At 41.2% G+C, this 21,730-nt stretch overlaps 2 protein-coding genes across 4 annotated transcripts in view; one reads left to right on the forward strand and one right to left on the reverse strand.

The window, feature by feature from the left end:
* EZR (ezrin) overlaps positions 1-18,507 on the forward strand; it is a 37,945-nt gene extending 19,438 nt beyond the window's left edge. Inside the window, exons 3-13 of one of the 2 annotated variants that reach the window (XM_033055841.1) lie at positions 4,037-4,132; positions 4,842-5,116; positions 5,924-6,007; positions 6,648-6,794; positions 10,113-10,209; positions 13,185-13,348; positions 14,257-14,387; positions 15,048-15,208; positions 15,477-15,569; positions 16,419-16,670; positions 16,994-18,507. In XM_033055841.1, coding sequence (XP_032911732.1) covers positions 4,037-4,132; positions 4,842-5,116; positions 5,924-6,007; positions 6,648-6,794; positions 10,113-10,209; positions 13,185-13,348; positions 14,257-14,387; positions 15,048-15,208; positions 15,477-15,569; positions 16,419-16,670; positions 16,994-17,158 — 1,665 coding nt within the window. In that variant the 3' untranslated portion in view covers positions 17,159-18,507. The remainder of the gene's footprint in view (positions 1-4,036; positions 4,133-4,841; positions 5,117-5,923; positions 6,008-6,647; positions 6,795-10,112; positions 10,210-13,184; positions 13,349-14,256; positions 14,388-15,047; positions 15,209-15,476; positions 15,570-16,418; positions 16,671-16,993) is intronic. The other variant, XM_033055842.1, reaches the window with a different exon arrangement.
* An 83-nt stretch (positions 18,508-18,590) lies between these two features.
* SYTL3 (synaptotagmin like 3) overlaps positions 18,591-21,730 on the reverse strand; it is a 36,281-nt gene continuing 33,141 nt past the window's right edge. For both annotated transcript variants that reach the window (XM_033055839.1, XM_033055840.1), the window contains 2 exons: positions 20,801-21,006; positions 18,591-19,595 (listed from right to left, as the gene is read on the reverse strand). In XM_033055839.1, coding sequence (XP_032911730.1) covers positions 19,465-19,595; positions 20,801-21,006 — 337 coding nt within the window. In that variant the 3' untranslated portion in view covers positions 18,591-19,464. The remainder of the gene's footprint in view (positions 19,596-20,800; positions 21,007-21,730) is intronic.

A 21,730-nucleotide genomic window follows, 5' to 3' on the forward strand; every position in this document is an offset into this window, starting at 1 on the left:
AAGAATTGGTCTATGCAGACTTCAGTCATACATAAGATGTTCACAGACTGTTATTTGCACTTCTCCCCTTGTACCCACTAACCTTGATAGCTAAAGGTGGTTGAGCTTTAACTCAGGTAGGCAGTACTGGCTAAACAATGTCCATTCGTTCTGAGGTACTGTTGGTACAATTTCTTGTTTCAGTGAGTTAACTAGAACTTGCTAGGCCTTATGGCAATTGTGCATTGAGAAGTACTTAAAAAGAAAACCCAAAAAACTCCCCAAAACAAACAACTCATAAGCCAGTTTAAAAAAATAAACAAAATTCCAAACCCCCAACAAACAAATAGGGAGGAAAAAAGCTTTTAGTGAGTTCTTGAAAGAATGAGAGAAGGAACTCAAATACTAATCACTGCAGAACTTCACAGTACAAAACCAAGTACTCCAGCTTGTGTTCAGCATTAAATCTAACTTTAATTCTTTTTGATTACTACTGATGTGGGATAAACATCAAGTATTCATTGAACACAGAGGCCAAGGGTTCAATCTCTATATGGGTCATTCATTTTAGAATTGATCTCAGGACCTTGTGGGTCCCTTCCAACTCAGAATGTTCTATGATTCTGTGACTGGAAATTTGCTGAAGTGCCTTTTAAACCAGCATTTCTATGGAACCAGCTTTTTGATCTTCCAGAGGAGAGTCAACAAGTTGATTAGGGAGATGGATCTCCTCTCCTATGAGGAAAGGCTGAGAATTGGCATTATTCAGGAAAAGAGAAGGCATTGGGGTGACCTAGTTGCAGCCTTCCAGTACCTGAAAGGAACTCTTAAGTTGGAGAGAGACTATTTACAAGGGCATATAGTGACAGAGCAAGGGGGAATGGATTCAAACTGAAAGAAGCAGGTTTAGATTTGATATAAGGAAGAAATTCTTTACTGTGAAGGTGATGAGGCACTGGACCAGGTTGCCCAGAGAAGCTGTGGATGCTCCAACCCTGGAAGTGTTCAAAGCCTGCTTGGATGGACCCCCGTCTGCTTGGCCTCTGAGCAATCTGATGTAGTGGAAGGTGTCCCTGTGCATGGCAGATGATCTTTAAGGTCCCTTCCAGCCCAAGTCATTCTATGATTCGGTGATTCCATTCATGCTAATCACCATGACATCAGAGTAACTTCTTCCCCCAGCCCTTTCATGTTAATCCAAAAGAGAGAAATTGGATTTTTATCTCCTACAGTACAAAAATCCAAATTACTGAAAACTGGAACTTTAAAAGCAATGCTTTAGGTTAGACTGTAAATATGTCGTTATGACAAGCATTCAACAAGTACTTCCTTCCTCCATATATATTAACTAATGTTTACATCTGTTCAGAGTCAGGGTCATCTCTCTGGCAGAAGAGAAACTACTTTCTCTGCGTTCAGCTAAGTTCAAAATCCTGAGAACACGGAAAAGGCAGGATGCTTCAGGTTCAAGACACTTTTATTTTAGCTTGCTGTCTGGGTACTTTGGGATTTCTGAAGAATGCTTATTGCAGTGCTTAGTGTGTGATTGGGATAGACCTACTCCTCATGGAGATTTGCTCTTTACATCTAGTGACATGGGTTTAAAACCTGTGATTGTAAATTCTTATCCATATTTCACACCTTGTTGGGGGGTACTTCTGCATATCAAGAGAAGGCTGAGATAGAATTGTGCAGCACAAAACCAGAAAAGGTGAAGACCATAAATTCTCTCTTCAGTTCTGATGAGCAAGCCTTTCACTAGACCCTTATCTCGGGTGGAGTTTACATTCAGATAAAGCCTGTGGAGTCAACAGGTTTTCACAGGTATGGGGAGTGGCCCAACTGGAAGTGCAGAACCACTGTGGGGGTTTTGAAGAAGCAAGCTATTTTTAAAAACTACAAGGTGATTTCTTGACCTGGTTGTCAGCTAGCAGAGCTACTCTGGCAGTGCTTTTACATTTTAGGCTTTGCTAGCATGACTGCATCCTGCATGTAAGATATACTATATCTCCATTTACAGGAGAGGAAAAATAGTGGAAGCCTGTGAATATTAAGTTCTACTCCACTCAAGCCAGTCCTGTGCAGAGTTTATACTGCAGTGAGGTCTGAGGTGTCCTAAGAACCAGCCCAGTGGGCTCTGCAGCTGGCTGGAGTATCTCTCATATAGTCATGTGCCCTCCTGACCACGAGTAAAAGAAATTCAAATGGAGGAGAGTGTAACTGGCATTTTCTGGAAGTGAATGTATAACTGGATGGAATGGGCAGACTCAAGATTTGCTGTTTCATGCATTTGAGGAAGCAGAGGAGGTGTCTCTCATCTTGTATACAATGCCTCGTTTCTTATTTCTTCCTTGTTTTGCCATGGAGGAAGTTTGCAGAGCATTTCCCAGTACAAGCTAAAGCATTCTTTGTTCTTTGTATTAAAACTCAAACAGTCAGTTATGAAGATTAACTTAATACGTTCTCCTTCCTTACGTTTAGATTTTGGGAAGAACTTGAGAGGTCGTAATTTTTGCAAGCTTTCTAACTCTATTTATAGGAAGTGTACTTTTTCTCTTGTAAGAGACATTTGGAGATAATGACCTGATAACTGCTTGATTTATGCAACTTTTTATTTTAGTAAAGTTGCAACACTCTTTTGTGCAACAGGAAGTACCACACTCAACATACCCCTGATTTTCTGCTAGATTTCATAAAAATACATCCAGCTGTCAGAAAACTCGTCTCTTCCATGATGAAACAAGCCACTTTGAGGGAGGAAGGAACAGGAATTTCAATCAAGTAAAACCTGAATTATTTTCAGACCCTATCTTTTCTTTTAAAAGGGCATGGGGTTTGGGGTTTTTTGTTTGTTTGGATTAGTAGGTTTTAGTGTCTTTTTGATAGACTCTAGTTAGTTTTATCTAACAGGACACTGTTTCTCTCAAGTCTGCTCTCCAGCCAGTGTCTCCAGCAAAACCGTAAATGTGGAGGCAAAACAGATCCTTGGTTGAAGTCTCTAGACTTGTAACTCCACATTCTCAAGTCTGTCCCACTTCCCTAACTCACAAAGTGGTTTTAAAAACTTCTTGCCTTTCACTCAGTTGAGCTCCCTGTAGCGATGCCTACATCACTTTTTGAGGGACTGCTCTGCAAATAACATCATGAAGGTGATCCAGCTATGTACATAGCAGATCATTGCAGGTTTTGGCTGTGTCTGGAGCACAGCTTTATGGGTAGATGAGCTGCCAGCCAAGCACGTGGCTATAAGAACAAGCTGTCAAGAGTAGGTGAAGGTCAGGGACTTGCTACTCTGTCCTCCACTTGAGGAAAAGTAGCATGTCCAAACAGGACTGCTTTACTGGTAAGTGAGCCATCCAGTCAATGAATGGTGTTTCTGTGTCTTTTCAGCTGGTTGGAATTTACAATATATGAAATGAAACTTGTCCTTAATGTGGGAGCATGGATGTATTTTTGTCCTTCATAAACTCAGCCTTTTGGGAAATTTAGAAAAATAATAACCTTGACTGATAATACTTTCATCTTGTTTTAACTCTCAGAGCCTCACAGCAGCAGTATGAACCACCACCTCTCAATTGCTTCCTCTGGAAAGAATAGTCTCTGCTGACTGGCAGGCCAGGTCACTTGAGCCATCAGTACTGCTAACTAGCTGTAGTTAGTACTAATACCATTAGAGACCATCCCGCCAAAAACTTTGATGATACAACTCATCTGCTTCACTAAGTACAGTTTTGAGATGGGTCAGTAGATAAAAGCAAACTGCCAGTGTACCAGTCTAGCAGTTGGTGACCTGTCACTTGCTGTTTGTCTCACCTGCTTGCCCCACGATCATCATCTTCTAGAAACTGGGTGGGACAAGTATCTTAGCCTATGCTGTCATCACCTACGATGGCAGCTGTGTATCTTTGTCAACAAGGTGAAATTAAGAGATGCCAAATGAGTAGGTGTGGGCTGTTGCCTGCACCCATCACAGGTGACGTGGGACTCGAAAGGATGCCTGAACCTCAAGTGAAGTTTTACCTGCAATAACTTTTTCTTTTTTACCTTTCTGTTGCAGGTGGTTAAAACCATAGGTTTGCGAGAAGTGTGGTACTTTGGTCTTCAGTATGTGGACAACAAAGGATTCCAGACATGGCTGAAGCTTGATAAAAAGGTAACAGACTTTGGGCTAATTGCTGGTCAAAGGTTAAAGCTTGAATGATTCCTGATGTGTTATTGGCTGCAACTTTATACACCTTGTGCCTACTGTTGATTGTGCCCTAATTTTCATAATTCCAGGATTGTTTTTAGAGATAACATTGTGATCTCCATGGGTGAGGTGTGGCAGGGAGGAAGCAGCTGTGCTTTTTGTGGCTAGAGGAGCACCTTGGCTGATGATGGGCCCTGCCTGTGCAGAATCAGCTGTGTACTAACTGGAAAAGAGGCACTTCCAGGCTGGGCAGTCAAGTGCTGATGCCTCTGATGTGCTTCTGTTTGGGTATTCCCAGCTCTTATGAGGGCATGAACTGCTTTTCTTGATGGGGCAGTCGGTGACACACCTGTTAAATGTCAGGGGGCTGTTCTCTGTCAAACACAGGGTGCTGGGTGAGTTTGCAGTCTGATACAGCACAATGAATAATTTTCCAGTGACCAGTGTTTGCTGCATAAACAGGATTTAAGTGGCTTAGTTGGAAAACATAATGCATCTTCCCCATGTTCTCTCCTACCAGTAAGCAGCCAGAATTAAGGAATTCCACTAAGGAGTTGCCAGTCATTTGCCTCTTACGGCAAGTGCCCCGAATTCTTTTTTCTGTGTAAAAGCAATCTATGCTATTGTTTGCAAAAAACCACCTGCTCAGTTGTGGTGTCATCTCTGTCCTCAGGTTTCTGCTCAAGAAATCAGAAAGGAGAATCCCCTCCAGTTCAGATTCCGTGCCAAGTTCTTCCCAGAGGATGTGTCAGAAGAGCTGATTCAGGACATCACGCAGAAGCTGTTCTTCCTGCAGGTGAAGGAAGGGATCCTCAGTGATGAGATCTACTGTCCTCCTGAAACAGCAGTACTTCTTGGCTCCTATGCTGTGCAGGCCAAATTTGGAGATTATAACAAAGAGGTGCACAAGCCTGGATACCTCAATTCAGAGCGTCTGATCCCCCAAAGGTGAAGGAATTGGCTGATGCAGTCTCTCTTTTTAAATTTTTTTATTTGAATTGTAGTTAAATGCAAAGAGTTTCATTTGAAAGCGTGTTTGGGTTTTTTTTAATTGAATTGTATATAATTTGGTTTTTCCTTTACTTTATTTCTACCTGTTGTATTTGAGTAAGTTTTTGGTTCTCCTTGGATTGGTTAGAAAGGCAATATAATTGTATATCCAGCTTTTATTTCTTAAACACTACTGCCATGCTGGTAACTGTGGCAGTAGGAGTATCTTCTCTTTAAGAAGAAAATAGAAGCATTAAGTAAAGAATTTGTTATTCCTGAAGAAGGTTGGTTTGTGTTAAGCTGTCCTTAATCCTAATGTACAAGTCCTAAAAAACTTGTATGTGGAGGGCATGTCTCTTGGCTGCCTACACAGTCTATCCCTACACAGTCTATCCCCACACACTATCAATGGATATTATCAGACCAATGGCTTCTGTTTACCCTTCCTGATGACACTGCAGCAATGTCTAATTCCAGGGGTTGCACCAACTTTTGCTTTGCTTTACTCCCTTGGTGTCTACAGTATGTGTGTGATTTGTTTGCAGAGTTTTGCTGATACCTCTCATGTAACCAGAAAGGCTTTGCAGAGAGTTATTGCTCATTCTGAATTGCTCTGCTTCACAGAGAACATCATTGGGCTGAGTAGGGTTTTCCTTTTGTAAACAGTAAGGCTTCCACCAGGATGAGAGTAAGACTATAGCAAAGATCACCATCAGTGGATACTGCAGAACATCTAATCTTGCTGACATCTATTTCCTTGTGTAGGGTGATGGACCAGCATAAACTCTCCAGAGAGCAGTGGGAAGAACGGATCCAGGTGTGGCACGCTGAGCACAGTGGCATGCTCAAGTGAGTGTTTCATGTTGGTCCTTGGGCTGGTCACCTTACTGCTTGTTTGATTATCTTAAGTTTGCATTTCTACAACGTGGTTTTGTTAGTCTGAATTTGTTAGATTCTGAATTGCCTATGTGAGCCTACTTCTGATGTGTATTTTTTAGTTCAGTATTGAATCACATGGTAAAGCACAGTAGGATATTTTGTACTGGTGCTGAGAACAGTGTGGCTTCCTGAAGATCTTGAACCTGTGCATACTGTATTTGTGATAGCTTTGAGTGGAAAAAGGAATAAAGATCTGTCAAACCTTACAGTCATTGAAGCATTTGCACTGACAGATGGGGAAAGCTCAGATCCTATGCCTTTCTTGCTCGCTTTACCCTTGAGACAAGGATGACTGCTGAGAGAGGTGAATGTTGCTGATTTTCTGTCTGGAAATACTAGGAGTTGGTATATGGGAATATTCTCTGTGTGTGCTTTTAGATATGATATAATAACTTCTAAAGTGAATCCCAAATGGTGAATGTTCTGTTTTAACTTCTGGTTTGAAGCGAGCTTTAGGAAAAATTATTTTTTTCTTCTGAGGTGTTTGTGCTTTCTGAGATAAAGCAGATGTTGATTTCTCATGTATCTGATTTTTTCCTGTCTTAATCAGAGAGACTGCCATGCTGGAATACCTGAAGATTGCCCAAGACCTGGAGATGTATGGAATCAACTACTTTGAAATCAAGAATAAGAAAGGAACTGACCTTTGGTTGGGAGTTGATGCTTTGGGGCTCAACATCTATGAAAAGGACGATAAGTAAGCCTTTTGTTTTTACCTCTGATCTTCCAAAAAGGGCTGTTTTGGGAAATTTCTCATTTACGGGAAGGCCTGTGTTCCAGTTTTGGATCAGTAGGTGAAGCTAGGAAATGGGCTTTCACATCCCCTGTGCTTTCACGTCTTTCCTGACCTGCTATACCTGCTGTATAAAGAGAGATGTCAGTTTTACAAAGTCTTCTTCCTGATCATGCACAGTGGTGGAGCCGAATCCTGAACTGAGGAGTTTACCAGGCTTTTCCTTGAGTCAGGCCACCAGGTTTGCCATCAGTGGCCACAACATGAGAACCTGGCTAGGCGAAGGTATCTGCAGTGTCCAGACACCTAAGGACACTCCTGTCCTGAAGTTAATGATGGATGTAGGTGCAGCTGCCCAGTTCTGAAAAAGGCAGATTATGGGGTGGACACAAAAGCAAAGCTGGGTGACACCCAGAACCCAGGGAGAGGCTAACCTATATAGTTACTGTGAACAAGGAATGAAATGAGGGCTTGCTGAGGTATCTGTAGTTTTAATCAGCCCTTCTGGAAAAGGCAGAGCCATTATTAATTGGATAGTAGGTGGGAAATGATAGACTACATCTATAAATAAACATAATAAGAAGGTGAGAACAGCTGTGTCTAAGCCTGCTAGTCTCTTCTAATACTCTGCAACTGAAAGATTGAAGGGAGTTAAAATAGATACTTTTTAGATGGAACATAGCTGTCTAGACTGCTTTCTTTTCCTCTTCCCAATGTTTCAAATCTTTGTTTCAAGTCACTAATCTGTGACAGACTATCATTGAAATACAAAAGAGATTCTACCTGTTCTACATCTTTGCCACCAAAAAGCTTTGAATGCAACCCAAATATTAATTGGAACTCTCTGGATCTTCTGTTGATAAGGCAAAGAGAAAGGCAGTCTTTTCTACAATGCTAATAAGTGCTGTCACCCAGAAAATAAGGAGTGTCACTTGAAAGAAAAGTAGTTTCGCTCATGTAATGCTTCAGTCTTGAATGACTGGTCTTGCTATGTAACCATGGTCACACAAACAGGTTTTTCAAGCTGCAGAAGCAGAGTGTAGCCATTGACTGTAAAGACCTACCGAGAGCCTTTGCAAAACAAATACAGTGCTGAAATAAACTGCTTATTTCTGCTGTAACTCTTGCCACTATATAATTAAGTCTTTCCAGCAGATCTGGGGACTAGAAAAATAGTAATGTATATGGCATCTCTGGTTTGTGGGTGCAGAGTTTGGGGACTGAGGGCAAGCATGAAGAAGCAGAGATTTCATTGTTGAAGTTTAATATGAGGAAAATGAAGCTGTACTGTAGGTGTGTGAGCCTCTATACTGCAGTGCATTTCAATGTCCTGTTTCTAGGTATAGTCAAGCTTTTTTCCCCCTGCATTAAAGGGGAGAATCTGCAGTAGAACTTAAAAATGAGTGAATTATTTTAGTTGTCTACGATTATCTAGGATTTAAACGTTTGTACTAATGTGTTGGAGGCTGGAGTAATTAGTTAATCTTAGTCTAGTCAAATAATTTTCTTTACATTTCTTAATGTTACACACACACACTGTTGCATAATCTTGCAGTTGAGTTAGAGGTTAGGGAGTGAAAAGTTCTGAAGAAGGTGAATTTTATTCTTGATGTCTGAATTTAAATTAAACAAGGGGGTCTTTTTTGTGCTTGGAGCCAGCAAAATCTTTTTATGTAGTAGCTTTCCATCTCTTTGACAATGAGAGAAATTCCTCCCAAAATTGCTTTTTTTTTTTCCTTTAATCAATGTGCTCCATAGAATTCTTACAGAATTTGAGTAGTCCACTGTGATAAGCACTTCTGTAAGTGCTAAACATTAAATACTTGTCTTCAAATAATTTGTAAGAATAATTGTGACAGAGACACGTATGTTGGAGAGGTTAGAGAATAACAAGTAATTGCTTGTTGGTATTATTTTTTATATAAGACCCAATTCTTAATCATTAACAGTTATTCCTAGAGAATATACCCTCCCATTATAAGAAAAGAATAAAAGAATAATAATGTGATATTAAATATAAAAATAAAATATTTGGTTGGAGTAATTAAATGACTTTATTATAGTCAAGTGCACAAGTCCTCTCAATGTTAGAACTTGCTGAAGTGCTGATCAGGTGTGTGAAGGTGAAGTATTGGAATGGCTCAGAAACATGCTGGATGCTTTTTATATGCAAGAGTCTGGCAAAATTAAGGCAGAGGAAAATCTCAGATGTTTAGTGAGTCATATAGAAAAATTTCAAATAAATCAACAGACCTGAACTCCTCAGCAGCGAGGAAGAGCTGGGAGTCTGAATCTTGCCCTTTGCTTCATAGGAGAGCTTTTCAATAGTGGGGAGCCACGTGGCATAGCTCATTGCATGACCAGCGTGCAAAGTTCCGCTTGGTGACTCATGGGATGGGCTGAAAGAGCAGTTTGTATGGAAGGAAAGAACAGGGCCCTTTGTTACTAGCCTTGCCTGTAATCTAGGGGAGGAGATATCTGAAGGGAGGGTGTCAAGAGGATGGAGTCAGGCTCTTCTCAGTGGTGCTGAGCAATGGGACAAGGAGCAAGGAGCAGACACTGATGCACAGGATGTTCCATCTGAATGTGTGGAAGAACTCCTTTACTGTGCAGGTGACCATGCACTGGAACAGGCTGCCCGGAGAGGCTATGGTGCCTCCCTGACTGGAGGTATTCAGGATGCAATCCTGTGCAGTGTGCTCTGGGATGACCCTGCTTGAGAAGGGAGGTTCCAACCTGACCCACTCCATGAAACAAAAGAAAATAAATCTCCTACCAATGGTGTCTGTGCAGCACTTCAGAGTGAAGACAGCATGGAGGTGACTGGGCTAGCTGTAACACAGCAGGGTAGGTTTGCCTGTTCTGTAAGGTTCTGTAAGGTGTGGGGAGCAGCTCAGTTACTTTGGCTTGTGCCTCCCATGATGTGTGAGAGGCCTGTGCAGGGAAGCACTGCACATAAAGACTCTGAATGCTGTGGATTTTGGGCCCAGAGTTAAAAGAAACAAGCTTAAAAGCAGCTGGGCATGTGGCTTCAGTAGAGAAGCCCTATTACATAGCAAAAAGTCAGTAGAGTGGCTGATGAAAATGAGAAGAGACTCAGTGAGAGAGATTACAGGCCTTCTTTTCCTACTCCTTGTAGTATATTCTGGTTCAACTACTGTCTTCTCTCTGTTGGGAAAGCTTTGTGAAGCATTGCATTCTACCAAATCTGTGTGTTGGAAGCAATATGGGAGAAAAATGCTTATTGCATCATCTCTTAAAACAAGTTTTTCTTCTTTCCAGACTAACCCCGAAGATTGGGTTCCCCTGGAGTGAAATCAGAAACATCTCTTTCAATGACAAGAAATTTGTTATAAAGCCTATTGACAAGAAGGCACCAGTAAGTATATCTAGAAGGGACTCCTGGATACTGCATATGAGCAACTGATAACTGTTTAATCTCAAAATAAAATCGTCTTGGGAGAGGAGAAATCCTAGATATTCTAGATGCAAAATAAGCATTTGTATTTAGAGCCGCTATTTTTTCTGTGCAGCATAAATAAAAGGCTGATAGTGATAGTTAATGTGGAAAAAGATAAGGATTTTACAGCTGCAGAGTCCTTTTTATTTAATATATTTATATATTAAATATATATTCATGCTCAAATTTGAGATTCTTTGTTAGTTTGCTAGTTCTGTGAGTTCTCTTTGCACATCTTTCAGTGCATGGAAGCTGATAGGTAAATTTTATTTTTGTTTTTTCATTTTAAAAAAAAGCCAAACATCAAAAAGTGTTCATTAAAAAATTACAGAAGTGGTTCAAATGCTACTGCAAAACCACATGGATACATATGGCTTTCCATCCATCACTGCTCATTTGCACACTACTGACGGTGTAAAACGTGGTGTTCATTGACTTTCTTGAACACCAAGGTAAATCCAGGGATATTTGGTGGAGAACTGAAATGTAGCTGTGAATGTTGCTTTTCACTACTTAAAAGTATGTTTTCAGAGTTATTTTAGGGAGGAATTAGAAACTTAATTTGACCTGTTAAGAACGTAAGGTGGAATAACTGGAATAGGTGGATGTCATTCTGTCAGTCTTGTGAAATTATTGTAGTAGTTGAGAAAGACCTCCTCTGCTCTTCCCCCACCCCAGTGCTTGGCCTTGGTGGGTAAGTACAGCCCAGAGAAATAATAGGCAGCCTGACTTTGGCAAAGGATGGTGGCTTATAAATACCTCTAACAGAAAAAGATCCTCCCAGTAATTTAAAGGATACTAATGCACTGTGTGCTGCAGGGATTTCTTCCTTCCCCCAGATAAGAACCTGGGGGAGAGGAGCTTTTTTCTGTGATGCTGTTAGTGAAAACCAACAGAACTCACCAGAGATAGAAAACTGGTCTATCAGGCACGCTTTTCTCAATAGAAGAGCCTCTTCATGTGTTGTACATAATTACAAAACACAGATCACAGCTTGCCACCCACTCCCCAAACAGTAAATCTGAGTTTGAAATGGAGGCTTGCAAAAGGCTGGTACAGAAAGGTGTTAGCATTGAAAACCTGAGTTATGTTTCCTCCTTCTCTGTCAATTGTTATTTTTCCTCTGGCTGGTGGTATGTTTAAAGCTGTGCCTAGAAGAAGAATTTACCTGGGCACTAATTTTGAGTATCCAGGAAGTTGTCTGGGTCTTTTTGTGTGCTTGTCTCCTTTGAAAAAGGCAGGCATTATAACTGCAGAAAAATATTCAGTCCACCAAAGTTGTGGATAGGAAGCTCTCTTTTAATTTGGAGGATTCTATATGCCTGTGTTTAAATTGACAGTAATGTAAAGGGTAAAGTCCTGTGGCACCTTGCCCAGGATAAGCTTTTTAATTTTTGGGCTTTGTCTGCTCATATACTCCAAGATCTTCAGCACATTATTTTTAAAATATTGAGGTGCAGTTGTCCCAGTTGTGTGAGATCTGGGGTAGGCTGGGGATGAGGAAAGAAAGGGATTCTTTTTTATTTGTATTTTAATATTTTATCCCTTGATTATGACCTTTAATGATGAATTCAAGCACCGTCTGTACCCTCAGTATTTACTTCCATGTAAGTGAGCTTTGCCTCAACGTGGGACCTGTTCATCACAATGTGCACAAACTGTTTTTACAATTACTTGTCAGAAGTAGGAGGTTGGATGAGCAGCTTACAGCCACGATTATCAGGATCAGACCTGTGGACCTTGGAATGGCTCCGGCAGGATTTAGTGGGAGAGCACAACACACTGCCCTGACTGCCTCTTCTGCAGCCAGTGTGTGCATTAGTGAAATGCATTGGAGAAAATCAGTCTTTGTCAGCGTATTCATCTTAATTCCACTTAGGGAGCTCTTAATTGCTTAGTACGACTTCTAGTTTTCCCAGAGATAGCCACAGTTGTGCTTTTGAGATGAGGGAATTAAGAACATGATCACTGCTTCCATTCCTGGTTCCATCTCTTGCTGACAGTAAGGCAATCCATTAGAGAGTAATTCCAAGAAATGGGCACTGGTTAACGGTGCTAATGTGGCAGTTTTCCCACTATCCATGTAGTACACAGAAAAGGCACAAGGATGTTTATCTACTGTGTAAGTTTAGACTGTGTTGTAAATGTGTGTGGTTGTGGACTCAGAAAAATCATCAAGGAGGTAATGAACTTGGGCCTTCTGTATCTCTTCCTTAGGTATTTTTCGTCTGTAAAGGTCGGACTATAAGACCAATAGTAAAAAATTTGGGAATGTCCTTTTTACTGAACCAGAAATTTTAGAGTATCTTGTGTTTCATTACTGCCTGTAACATGATATTTCAAATAACCTATGTGGTTGGTGGTCAAAAAATTAGTTTTCATTTGACACTTGTAACAGCCTAGGTCAACTTAACCAGGAAATGCCATGGAATGGAAAAGAATTATATTGAAAGGTGTTTTCCTATGAAAAAACACATGTGAGGTCTTCAATGTTGATTCAGATAGATCAAGAAATTTTACAAAGTTGCATTTGTAGTTTGTGCTTTATATTTCAGTCACAAAACTGCAAACTAGAGGTCTGTTGCCCAGATGTTTACCTGCCAACCCAGATCTAACAATCTCCATTTAAAAGAGACTTCATTAATCTGAGATTTTCTCTAAAAGATGATTTTTCTAGAAGAATAACTTGTCAATTTTATGTAGATTTTAAATGGAGAATATAAATTACAATAGTTTTGGTTTCATATGATATTTGCAGTCCCTGCTGCTGTTTTTGAATGGCCTCGCACGTATGTCTGGATTAGAATGAAATTAGTAGCAGGATGTTCTGTCTGCAGTTAGCTGGGAGAAGAAAGAGTGTCTGGAAGAAACTGACTGTGGTGTCTCTCTCCTAGGATTTTGTGTTTTATGCCCCTCGTCTGAGAATTAACAAGAGGATCCTGCAGCTCTGCATGGGCAACCATGAGCTGTACATGCGGCGCAGGAAGCCCGACACCATTGAGGTGCAGCAGATGAAAGCCCAGGCCCGGGAGGAGAAGCACCAGAAACAGCTGGAAAGGTGGGCTTGGATACAGGCAGCTGAGGTGGCATAGCAGAAATAAATGATACTGAAGTGCCAGGGTACAGCAAGCAGCTGTATCCCCTGGACAGCAGTCGGTAATGTGGAAGAGGCTCTGAGCCATCCCAGGCTCAGGAGGAACACGTGTGGCCCTGGGGCTCTGGAGTATGGGCAGGGACTTGGGGTGTCCTGCAGTGGGACTGTGTTACTCTTCCTGCTTGTGCCCACACAGTCAGCTGTCCTGGCTGCAGCCTCAAGAGCTGCAAGGAAATGTGCAGGTAAAGGCACAGCAGGCTCTGGTGTGGTGATGTGCACCTAGAGAAGGGTTTTTCTGACTCTTGAGGGTTGGCGTCTGATTTATATGCTGGGCTGTGGGATGGTTGGGAGCCTTCACAGGGAGCACATATGTGTACACTGTAAAGAAGGAACTGGGGGGGTCTCTTAAAGGCAAGGAAAAAGGAACAGCCATTCTACCACTGGCAGCAAGTTGCTTATGATTCAAGAAATAATGCTGCTTTTCTCTTGAACTTGTGGATTGTTTGTCTCCATTCCCTCAGTGCTGTTGTTTTCACACCTCCTTGGCTTTCCATATGGCAGAAGTAACAAAGCTACACCTCCTCTGCCTTGCAGTGCAAGTCCTGTTTTTCCTCTCTGTGTCTAGCAGCTATTTGTGTTCTAAATTTCTGAGGCAACCAACAAAAATACAAATGCTTTTATGAAATGGGGTATCTAAAACTGAGCAAAAATTCTGAAGAGATGACGGAATGGCCTATTTCTGTCTTCTGGCTCCTGTTTCGTGGCAGCCACTTTCCCATTGAGCTGCCTGGAGAGATTCCCAGCCAGCTTTCTTGTCTGGCAGTAGTTTGGGTCTGAAAGTGAGCTTCCAGCATGAAATGTGTTTCTAACAGGAAACAACTAGAAGATGAAAAGAGGAGAAGAGAGACAATTGAGAGGGAGAAAGAGCAAATGCTGAGGGAGAAGGAAGAGTTGCTGGTGAGACTACAAGAGTATGAAGTGAAGACTCAGAAAGCAGAGAAAGGTACAGTACTTGTCCTGGCTGACCAGATCACAGACATATTGGGCTCCAGAGAGGGGTTGTATGGGTTGCCTAAATTTTGTGACACTGGGATCACTTGGCAAGACTTACTAATATCTGCCTGTACAGATAAATGTACAAATGTGCATCCGAAGTATGAAAGTAGCATAAAAACTGCTGATCTTATTTGGGAACCAAAGGGCAGGAACTCTGTTTTCTCCTGTTGCCAGGAAGATTTAAGTAGGAAAGCCTCTTCCAGCAGTGAGCAAGAGTTCAAGTACTTTTTACTAACTCCTAACAGAAAAAGTACTTTGGGAACAAATCTTTCCAGTGAAATGAAGCTCATGTTTCAATGCACAGAAGAACACATTGGAAGCAGTGACATCTGGTCCATGCAGAAAACTGTCAATTAAGGGCAGCAGAGTTATGTCAATGTTACAGACTTCAGTGCAAGCATCTTGCAGAAGATTTAATTACAGGACACATCTGACTACTTCTGAATCCAGTTACTTGGTGTATTATGCAAATAATTACTTTGAGGAGCACAGTGAAGGAAGTATTGCAAGTTGAAGTCCTGTCATGACTTCTGCAGTTACCTAAGACTGAAGTTCCTTAGCTTTGACCAGACTTGTGGATTAACCACATTGATGTGTCTCTTTGCAGAGCTGTCAGATCAGATCCAAAGAGCCATTCAGCTGGAGGAGGAGAGGAAACGGGCCCAGGAGGAGGCAGAACGCCTGGAAGCTGACCGTTTGGCAGCTCTGCAGGCCAAGGAAGAGCTGGAGAGACAAACTATGGACCAGATAAAGAGCCAGGAACAGCTGGTAAGACCCAGTTATTTGGAGAACAAGATACACAGGCATGTTCTTATGCCCTTGAGTAGGGCAAAACCATCATGTGCAGGAAAAAAGAGTGCAGTCAAGTACTGGACTATCATTGTGGCACTGGTTTCTCTCATAAGCAATCTGATTTTTATTTCTTTCCTTTTCAGTCTCTCATAGAGTTAACAGTATTTTATGTTGTGTTTGGTTTTTTGGTTGGGTTGGTGTTTATTTTTAGAATCCTTATAATTCCCATTTTATTTTTCAACAGGCTACAGAACTTGCAGAGTATACAGCCAAGATTGCACTTCTTGAAGAGGCAAGGAAGCGTAAAGAGACTGAGGTTGAAGAATGGCAAATCAGAGTGAGTATCTGTTTTACAAGTTGCTCTAAAGTTCTGTGCTCAAACAGAGCATACTGTGGAGCTTAGCCTGGTGTGACCTCAAACCTGTGGAGGCATACAGCAGTGAAAAAGACCAAACTTAAGATCAATGTGCAAAATCTTCAAAAACAACTTTCTTCCAACAACCCTTCAGTCAAAACTCAGAATGAAAGCCTGTATAAAAACCTAAAAATGTAATAATTGTCTTGGAGCCTTGGAGAGGAAGGGACACATGAATTAATGATTTATGTAATCCATGATGTAATATCTAAAAACATTACATCAGTCAAGAGAAGATGCTGCAAAAGCAGCCACACTGCAGGTATCTGTTTTGAGGAGCGTATACCGTTGTCAGTGGCTCCTTGGTAAAACCACACAAGGTTCAGTGTGCTGGTGCTCCCAGTGCACCATAAGATGCATGGGAGGGCAGAACCACTGCAGCAGCAATTGGTGACTGCCTGGTGTGTAATTGCACTAAAAATGCTAAATTAGACTCCCAAATTCTTACTCTGTGGAATTTGTGTATCTTCAGCCCACAGCTCTTCAAATGGAGAACAGAATGCTGATAATTCTAGCTTTCCGTAGAACTTTGTCCTGGGCTGTTTTATTGGAAGAATATTCTTTGTTCAGACCCCCTGCACATTACACAGTGGCTGGAAAAAAAAAAAAAAAAGGTCTCTAATAGTAGAGTACCATAATTTGCAGACATTTAATTCTCTCTTGCTTTTCAATAGTAGATTGAAAAAACTAGGAACATGAGCATTTAAGTGTTCATTAACCTGACTTAAAGCAAGAAAAGTATTTAAAATATTTTTGGCTCTTTTCCCAAAGGCCAGGGAAGCACAAGAGGATCTGGTAAAGACCAAGGAGGAGTTACACCTGGTAATGACTGCTCCACCTCCACCCCCTCCTCCTGTTTATGAGCCAGTGAATTACCATGTCCATGACAACTTGCAAGATGAGGGCTCCGAGTACTCAGCCTACAGTGCCGAGTTCTCCAGCGAGGGCATCAGGAATGACCGCAACGAGGAGTCGCGCATTACCGAGGCAGAGAAGAACGCACGAGTGCAGAGCCAGCTGAGGGTAAGGCACTGCTTGGAATTGAAACAATCAGTCCTGGACAAGAGCTCCTTTAACCACTTGGTTAAACACAAAAAGCATGACGCTTTCTCTTTGTTTACAGTTCCTATAATTTGAAAAAAAGACAAGGTATATAAAGATTACTCTCGTAGCTCAAGCTTTCGGATTGCTTAAACCATCCATAATGTTTTTGGAGAGCCCTGGTCCTATCCACATCATGGTTTTGTCCAGGCATTAACAACTATCAGCTCTCCCCAAAGAAGATGACTGACAGGAGCAGAGAGCTTCTCCCTCGTAACCTGTATTTATTGTTCTTTGTATTGCAGGCACTGACAGATGAGCTGGCCCAGGCCCGACATAACAACAAGATGACCCAAAACGATATCATCCACTCGGAGAACATGCGCCAGGGACGGGACAAGTACAAGACGCTGCGGCAGATCCGGCAAGGCAACACCAAGCAGAGAATTGATGAGTTTGAGGCAATGTAAAGATGCTTGTAAGAAGACAGGACTGTGGGAAAGGCAGATCTTAATGCTGTTTCTTGTTTTGGGGTTTTTGTTGTATTGGTTTTTTGGTTTGTATTTTTTTTCCCCTGAGGAGGTGTCACTGTATGACACTTAACCATTGTTCTCTAAACCCAGAGGTGTTTGAATCTCCCTTTTATTCTGAACCTGCTGTGAAATTTGATATAGTTTAAAACTTATTGTACCACAGATCCTGCTAACTTGCTCATGCCTTTGCTTAGTGCCAAAAGGCCTTATGTCACATCTCTCTTTAAGCAAGACAGATTTTAACAGGCCACACTTCTATTTAAAGATGTGTGTCCTGTGCAGGTGCTGGATTCAGCCTGGTCTAAAAGATAAGCATCTGTGGGTGAATTTTGTGCCATATGTCTTTGTATTATTAGCTACAGTGTAAAGTGTAACAGCTGAGAAGATAGGTTGTGGAACTCAGGATTTGCAAGCACCTGTACGTGTATTGCACGTCCACAGACAGGGGCTTGTAGATTCTGTTTTTTCCCTGGTATTGACGCCCATGTTCCCCCCTCCCCTGCCCCCCCACACAAAAGAACTGACAACACCTCAGAACTACTTTGTGTAGAAATTAGATATTTTCTAGTTGCTGTTCTCAACTGGAGAAATTGTGCAGTGATGGCTCAGAAGTGGTATAGGGATACTGATACTCTCTTCATGTAACAGGTAGCAAATACTCCTGGAATCTAAGACACCACTGTGTTTGCATTCCAGCTTCATTACTGATCAGTTATAGTGTAGTATTTATATATATATATATATATAAAACCTGCAATATGTGAATTGCAGTACTAGTTAAAGGGAAATAGTTTTGCTCTGTATATTTTGTTACTTTTCAGATTTAATAAGACTTGCATCTGTAAAAATGCCTAAACAAGACTGTAGTCTGATACAGTGCAACTGATTATTTACTATAAAGCATTATTTGTAAAGATCATTTTTTTACTTAATGAAAACTGTTATATGTACACATGATCCAATATGTACAATTTTGCTGCACCTATTTTTCTAACAAATTTTCTAATTTTTTTAAATGTTTGATTTAAAGTTTCAGACTCCAAAGATGAAGGGACTACTTGTTTATATCACAGTTGTATTCTCTCTAGTAGAGAGCATTTCTGTGACCATCCTTCCCCCACTCTCCCCTTTTTTCCTTGAAAATCTGTTAGAAAGTGAGATACAGTACATTGTCACCTCTTCATTTACAATACCTATGCTGCATTATACTTGAGTTGAATCTTGTGTGGGGTGTTTTTTTATTTGCAGCAGCAACCATCTAAATAAAAGATCTGCAAAGTAACAAAGGTGATGGAGTGAAATGTTTCTTGTGTGGGGCATATTTTGACTAAGTTGTGCTACTGTTCTTTTAGTTCCTGAGCTTAGCTTATGAGTCCCTGTGTCTTTAAATCTCAGATCCTTCCAAGCCCCACTCTGACCTAGAAAGGAAGGAGGAGGAATAGTTGCAGTAAGGACTAAAAGTATAACACAGCAGCAGTAGTTACAGGTGTCCACATGAAGCAATTATAAACTTAGCTAAGCTTTTGTCATGTGCTGGACACCCTACACATCAGGGCTGTTAATTCTGTCTTACAGTGGCAGCTGATAAGAAGGAACTTGTTACACCCACCCTTATTCCATTGGCTGTAGTCCCACCCTGCTACCGCCAGAGAATTCATACATTTATCTTTCTAAGCACCACGGTATAGCACACATTTGAGAGACATGGCCACAGGCCAAAGCTTTTTAATGTCACTTGAAATAAAAGTGGCTGTGTAGATAATGCTGGAGTACAGAGGCATTAGCATCACCCATTTGCAGCAAGCAGACAAAGAAGCTGGTTTTGAATTCTGTAGCTAGAACATCAATGTAAGAGTGAAATAATGTAACTTTATTGTAACAGTTGTTTTCTCTGAAGCAGTCCTGGCCTCGATTTAAATTAAATAGTAACAGTTCTGCTAGGCCTGCAAATGAAAAGCTGCATATGGTCTGGCTCCTCATGCTTGGTCAGCATAATGCATCTCGAACTGAGGCTGTCACTCCTACAGAAACAATTTTATCCTTACACTCCAGCTAGAGACACACTAAAGCCTTAACTTTTGAAGAAATAAAACATTCAAAATGTCACATGTCACATAATTCTATTCCCAAAAAACCGGGACTAGGTGTTGTTGCTGTGTACCCTTTCCAGACTTGAAGTGTATGTACCGCTTCAGTTTAAAACATTGGACATGGGAAAGGAAAAGTTGTTGTGTGATACTCTCTCATGATTTAAAGTTTTCCTTATTTGATTGCAGTACAAGTGGGAAGTCCATCCATGTGTTTGGGTTGTGGAGCACTTCTTGCCATTGGAGCACTCTCTGAGAAAGAAGGTCCATAGAGCCAAAGAATTCCTCTGCAAGAAAGCAAAAGGAAAGATCAGTTACTTTTCACTTGGCCACATCCAACTTTTGGCCAACCCTTTTACCCACTTCTACATTCTAGTATTTTCTGCTGTTCTACAGCTTCTAAGGCACTAATTGCAATAGATGGTATTTATACTTTTGAACTATTATTTACATCCTGTTAAACTGGGATCACTCTTCAGAGTGACCTGCAGCAAAGAAAAAGTTTTCGAGTGTATGACTAAAAGCAGAAGAGAAAGTATGCATGCTCATAATAGCAGAATGGCACTAAGCCTCCTGCTCCACTTCATTCCAGCTTTAGGACTTGGATCACTTACAAATAGATAGTCCTTGCTCTAGCAGAAAGGCAAATGCTGGCTAAGATAAGCAAAAAAAGTTAATGAGGAAGCCTGCATGACATTGAGTTATCACTAGTGATAATGCTCCTGTAAACTACATGCTGATACCAAAACAACATTTGACCCTTTCCTCTCAAATACTGACACTCACAGCACTAACTCACTGGGAGAACAAGGGTGGGAGACTTTTGGGCAGCCTTCAAGGGACAATGCTTCCGTGCTCAACTACCTGTGAAACAGTGTCCAATCCAGTGAGCAGAGGGTTTCTCAGACATTGCTCAGCCCCGAGAAAGAAAGCTCACTCTCATGTTAGAGCAGAGCACAAATCTTCAAACTTCCAACAGCCTCTTTGGAGCAAGTTTCACCTCCTGCATTTCACTGATTGGATTGATTTGTGGATATAAAATAAACACAGACATAAGCAAGGTTGGAGTCAATGAGATGATTAGTTCTCCTGCTCCCTTTGATGAGAAGTTATTTAAAATAAGCCAATTCATAGAAAATAATTAAAGGAGTAAGTCTTTAAAAATATGCTCTGTGTGAGTTAGAGCCACACCATTTCTGTGCTTGTCTTTGCATGGCTCTGACCCATAAAAATCACCATGCTAACAAATGGCTTTCCTGAAAATTTCCGCTGACAACCTTGAACCTTCACAGACCTGAACAGAAGCACAAGTATCAGCTCTTGAATGATCAGAGCCCAAGACTGCGAGTTGCTTAGGACAGAGGCTGGGACTGCATGTGTAGGCACATGATAGCAGGTAATAAGCAGCACAGTGTAATTATTACTGCTTGGGATGGAAACTAAATGCACTTTTCCCCAAATTACCTTCAACTTCCAGTGATAAAAAACTTACTTTCACCAAGCTTGGCTCCTCCTAGGAATTGATCACTTGTGCTGAAATTTGACTTGTGCCAGACAGTCAGGTGAAGACATGATTGCTGTAGCTGAGCTGGGGTCACACCATCAAAGACAAACAAGTGTTTCCACTGTGGACAGGCATCTTTCTTCATGACAGGAGACTTTTGCTTTACTTCTGCTTGGTCTGGAAGGATAAGACAACTTCCCCCCCACCCAAAAAAAAAAGAGTTACGCTACTGATTCCTCAACCAGGAAACAGAACATTTTTGATAACCAACTGGAGCCTTTTGGTTTGCCTTACATAGCAAAAAACTTTAGCCTTAGTGCAAGGTAGAACATGGTCCTCTTGTGTTTATTTCCTGCCAGCCTTTAGTGCAGGTGCAAATAGACTCTTGTAGTCTGCTTTGACTCTGCTGTCACTGACTGCTGAAGGAGTCTTTGCTCCATGTGCTGCTACCCAATAGTGCCTGAAACCTGCCTTTCAGGAGATGAAATGCTCACCCATTTCAAAGGTGGGTGCCTCAACAGGTGAAATGGTTTTATGAGATGTACGTTTACCCCAGTATCATCCTTCCAGTGGCATCTGATGCCTGACAGCAAGGAAGTAAAACAATCCCACATACAAGCTACTCAGCACACTGAAAAAAAATTCAGTTCCTTCTCTTTCCAAATATTGAGAATGAAGAGGATAAAAGTTTTCAGTGTATCCAGAACTATACTTCATTCCACAAAGGCACAGCTGAAACTGTGACAACACCCTCTTTATTTGTACCCTTCTATCTGCTTCCCTAATATCTAAGAGCACATACTTAAGCTAGTGAACTCTACATCTAATGACATAATTAAAATCTAAAATTCAGGACAAATAGGACAGGTGAGACCCATCACTACCCTGCAAACTGCTGCTGTTCTGCAGACACCCAAG

This window comes from Catharus ustulatus, chromosome 3, assembly GCF_009819885.2.
Source record: "Catharus ustulatus isolate bCatUst1 chromosome 3, bCatUst1.pri.v2, whole genome shotgun sequence".
In the NCBI taxonomy this organism is placed as follows: domain Eukaryota; kingdom Metazoa; phylum Chordata; class Aves; order Passeriformes; family Turdidae; genus Catharus; species Catharus ustulatus.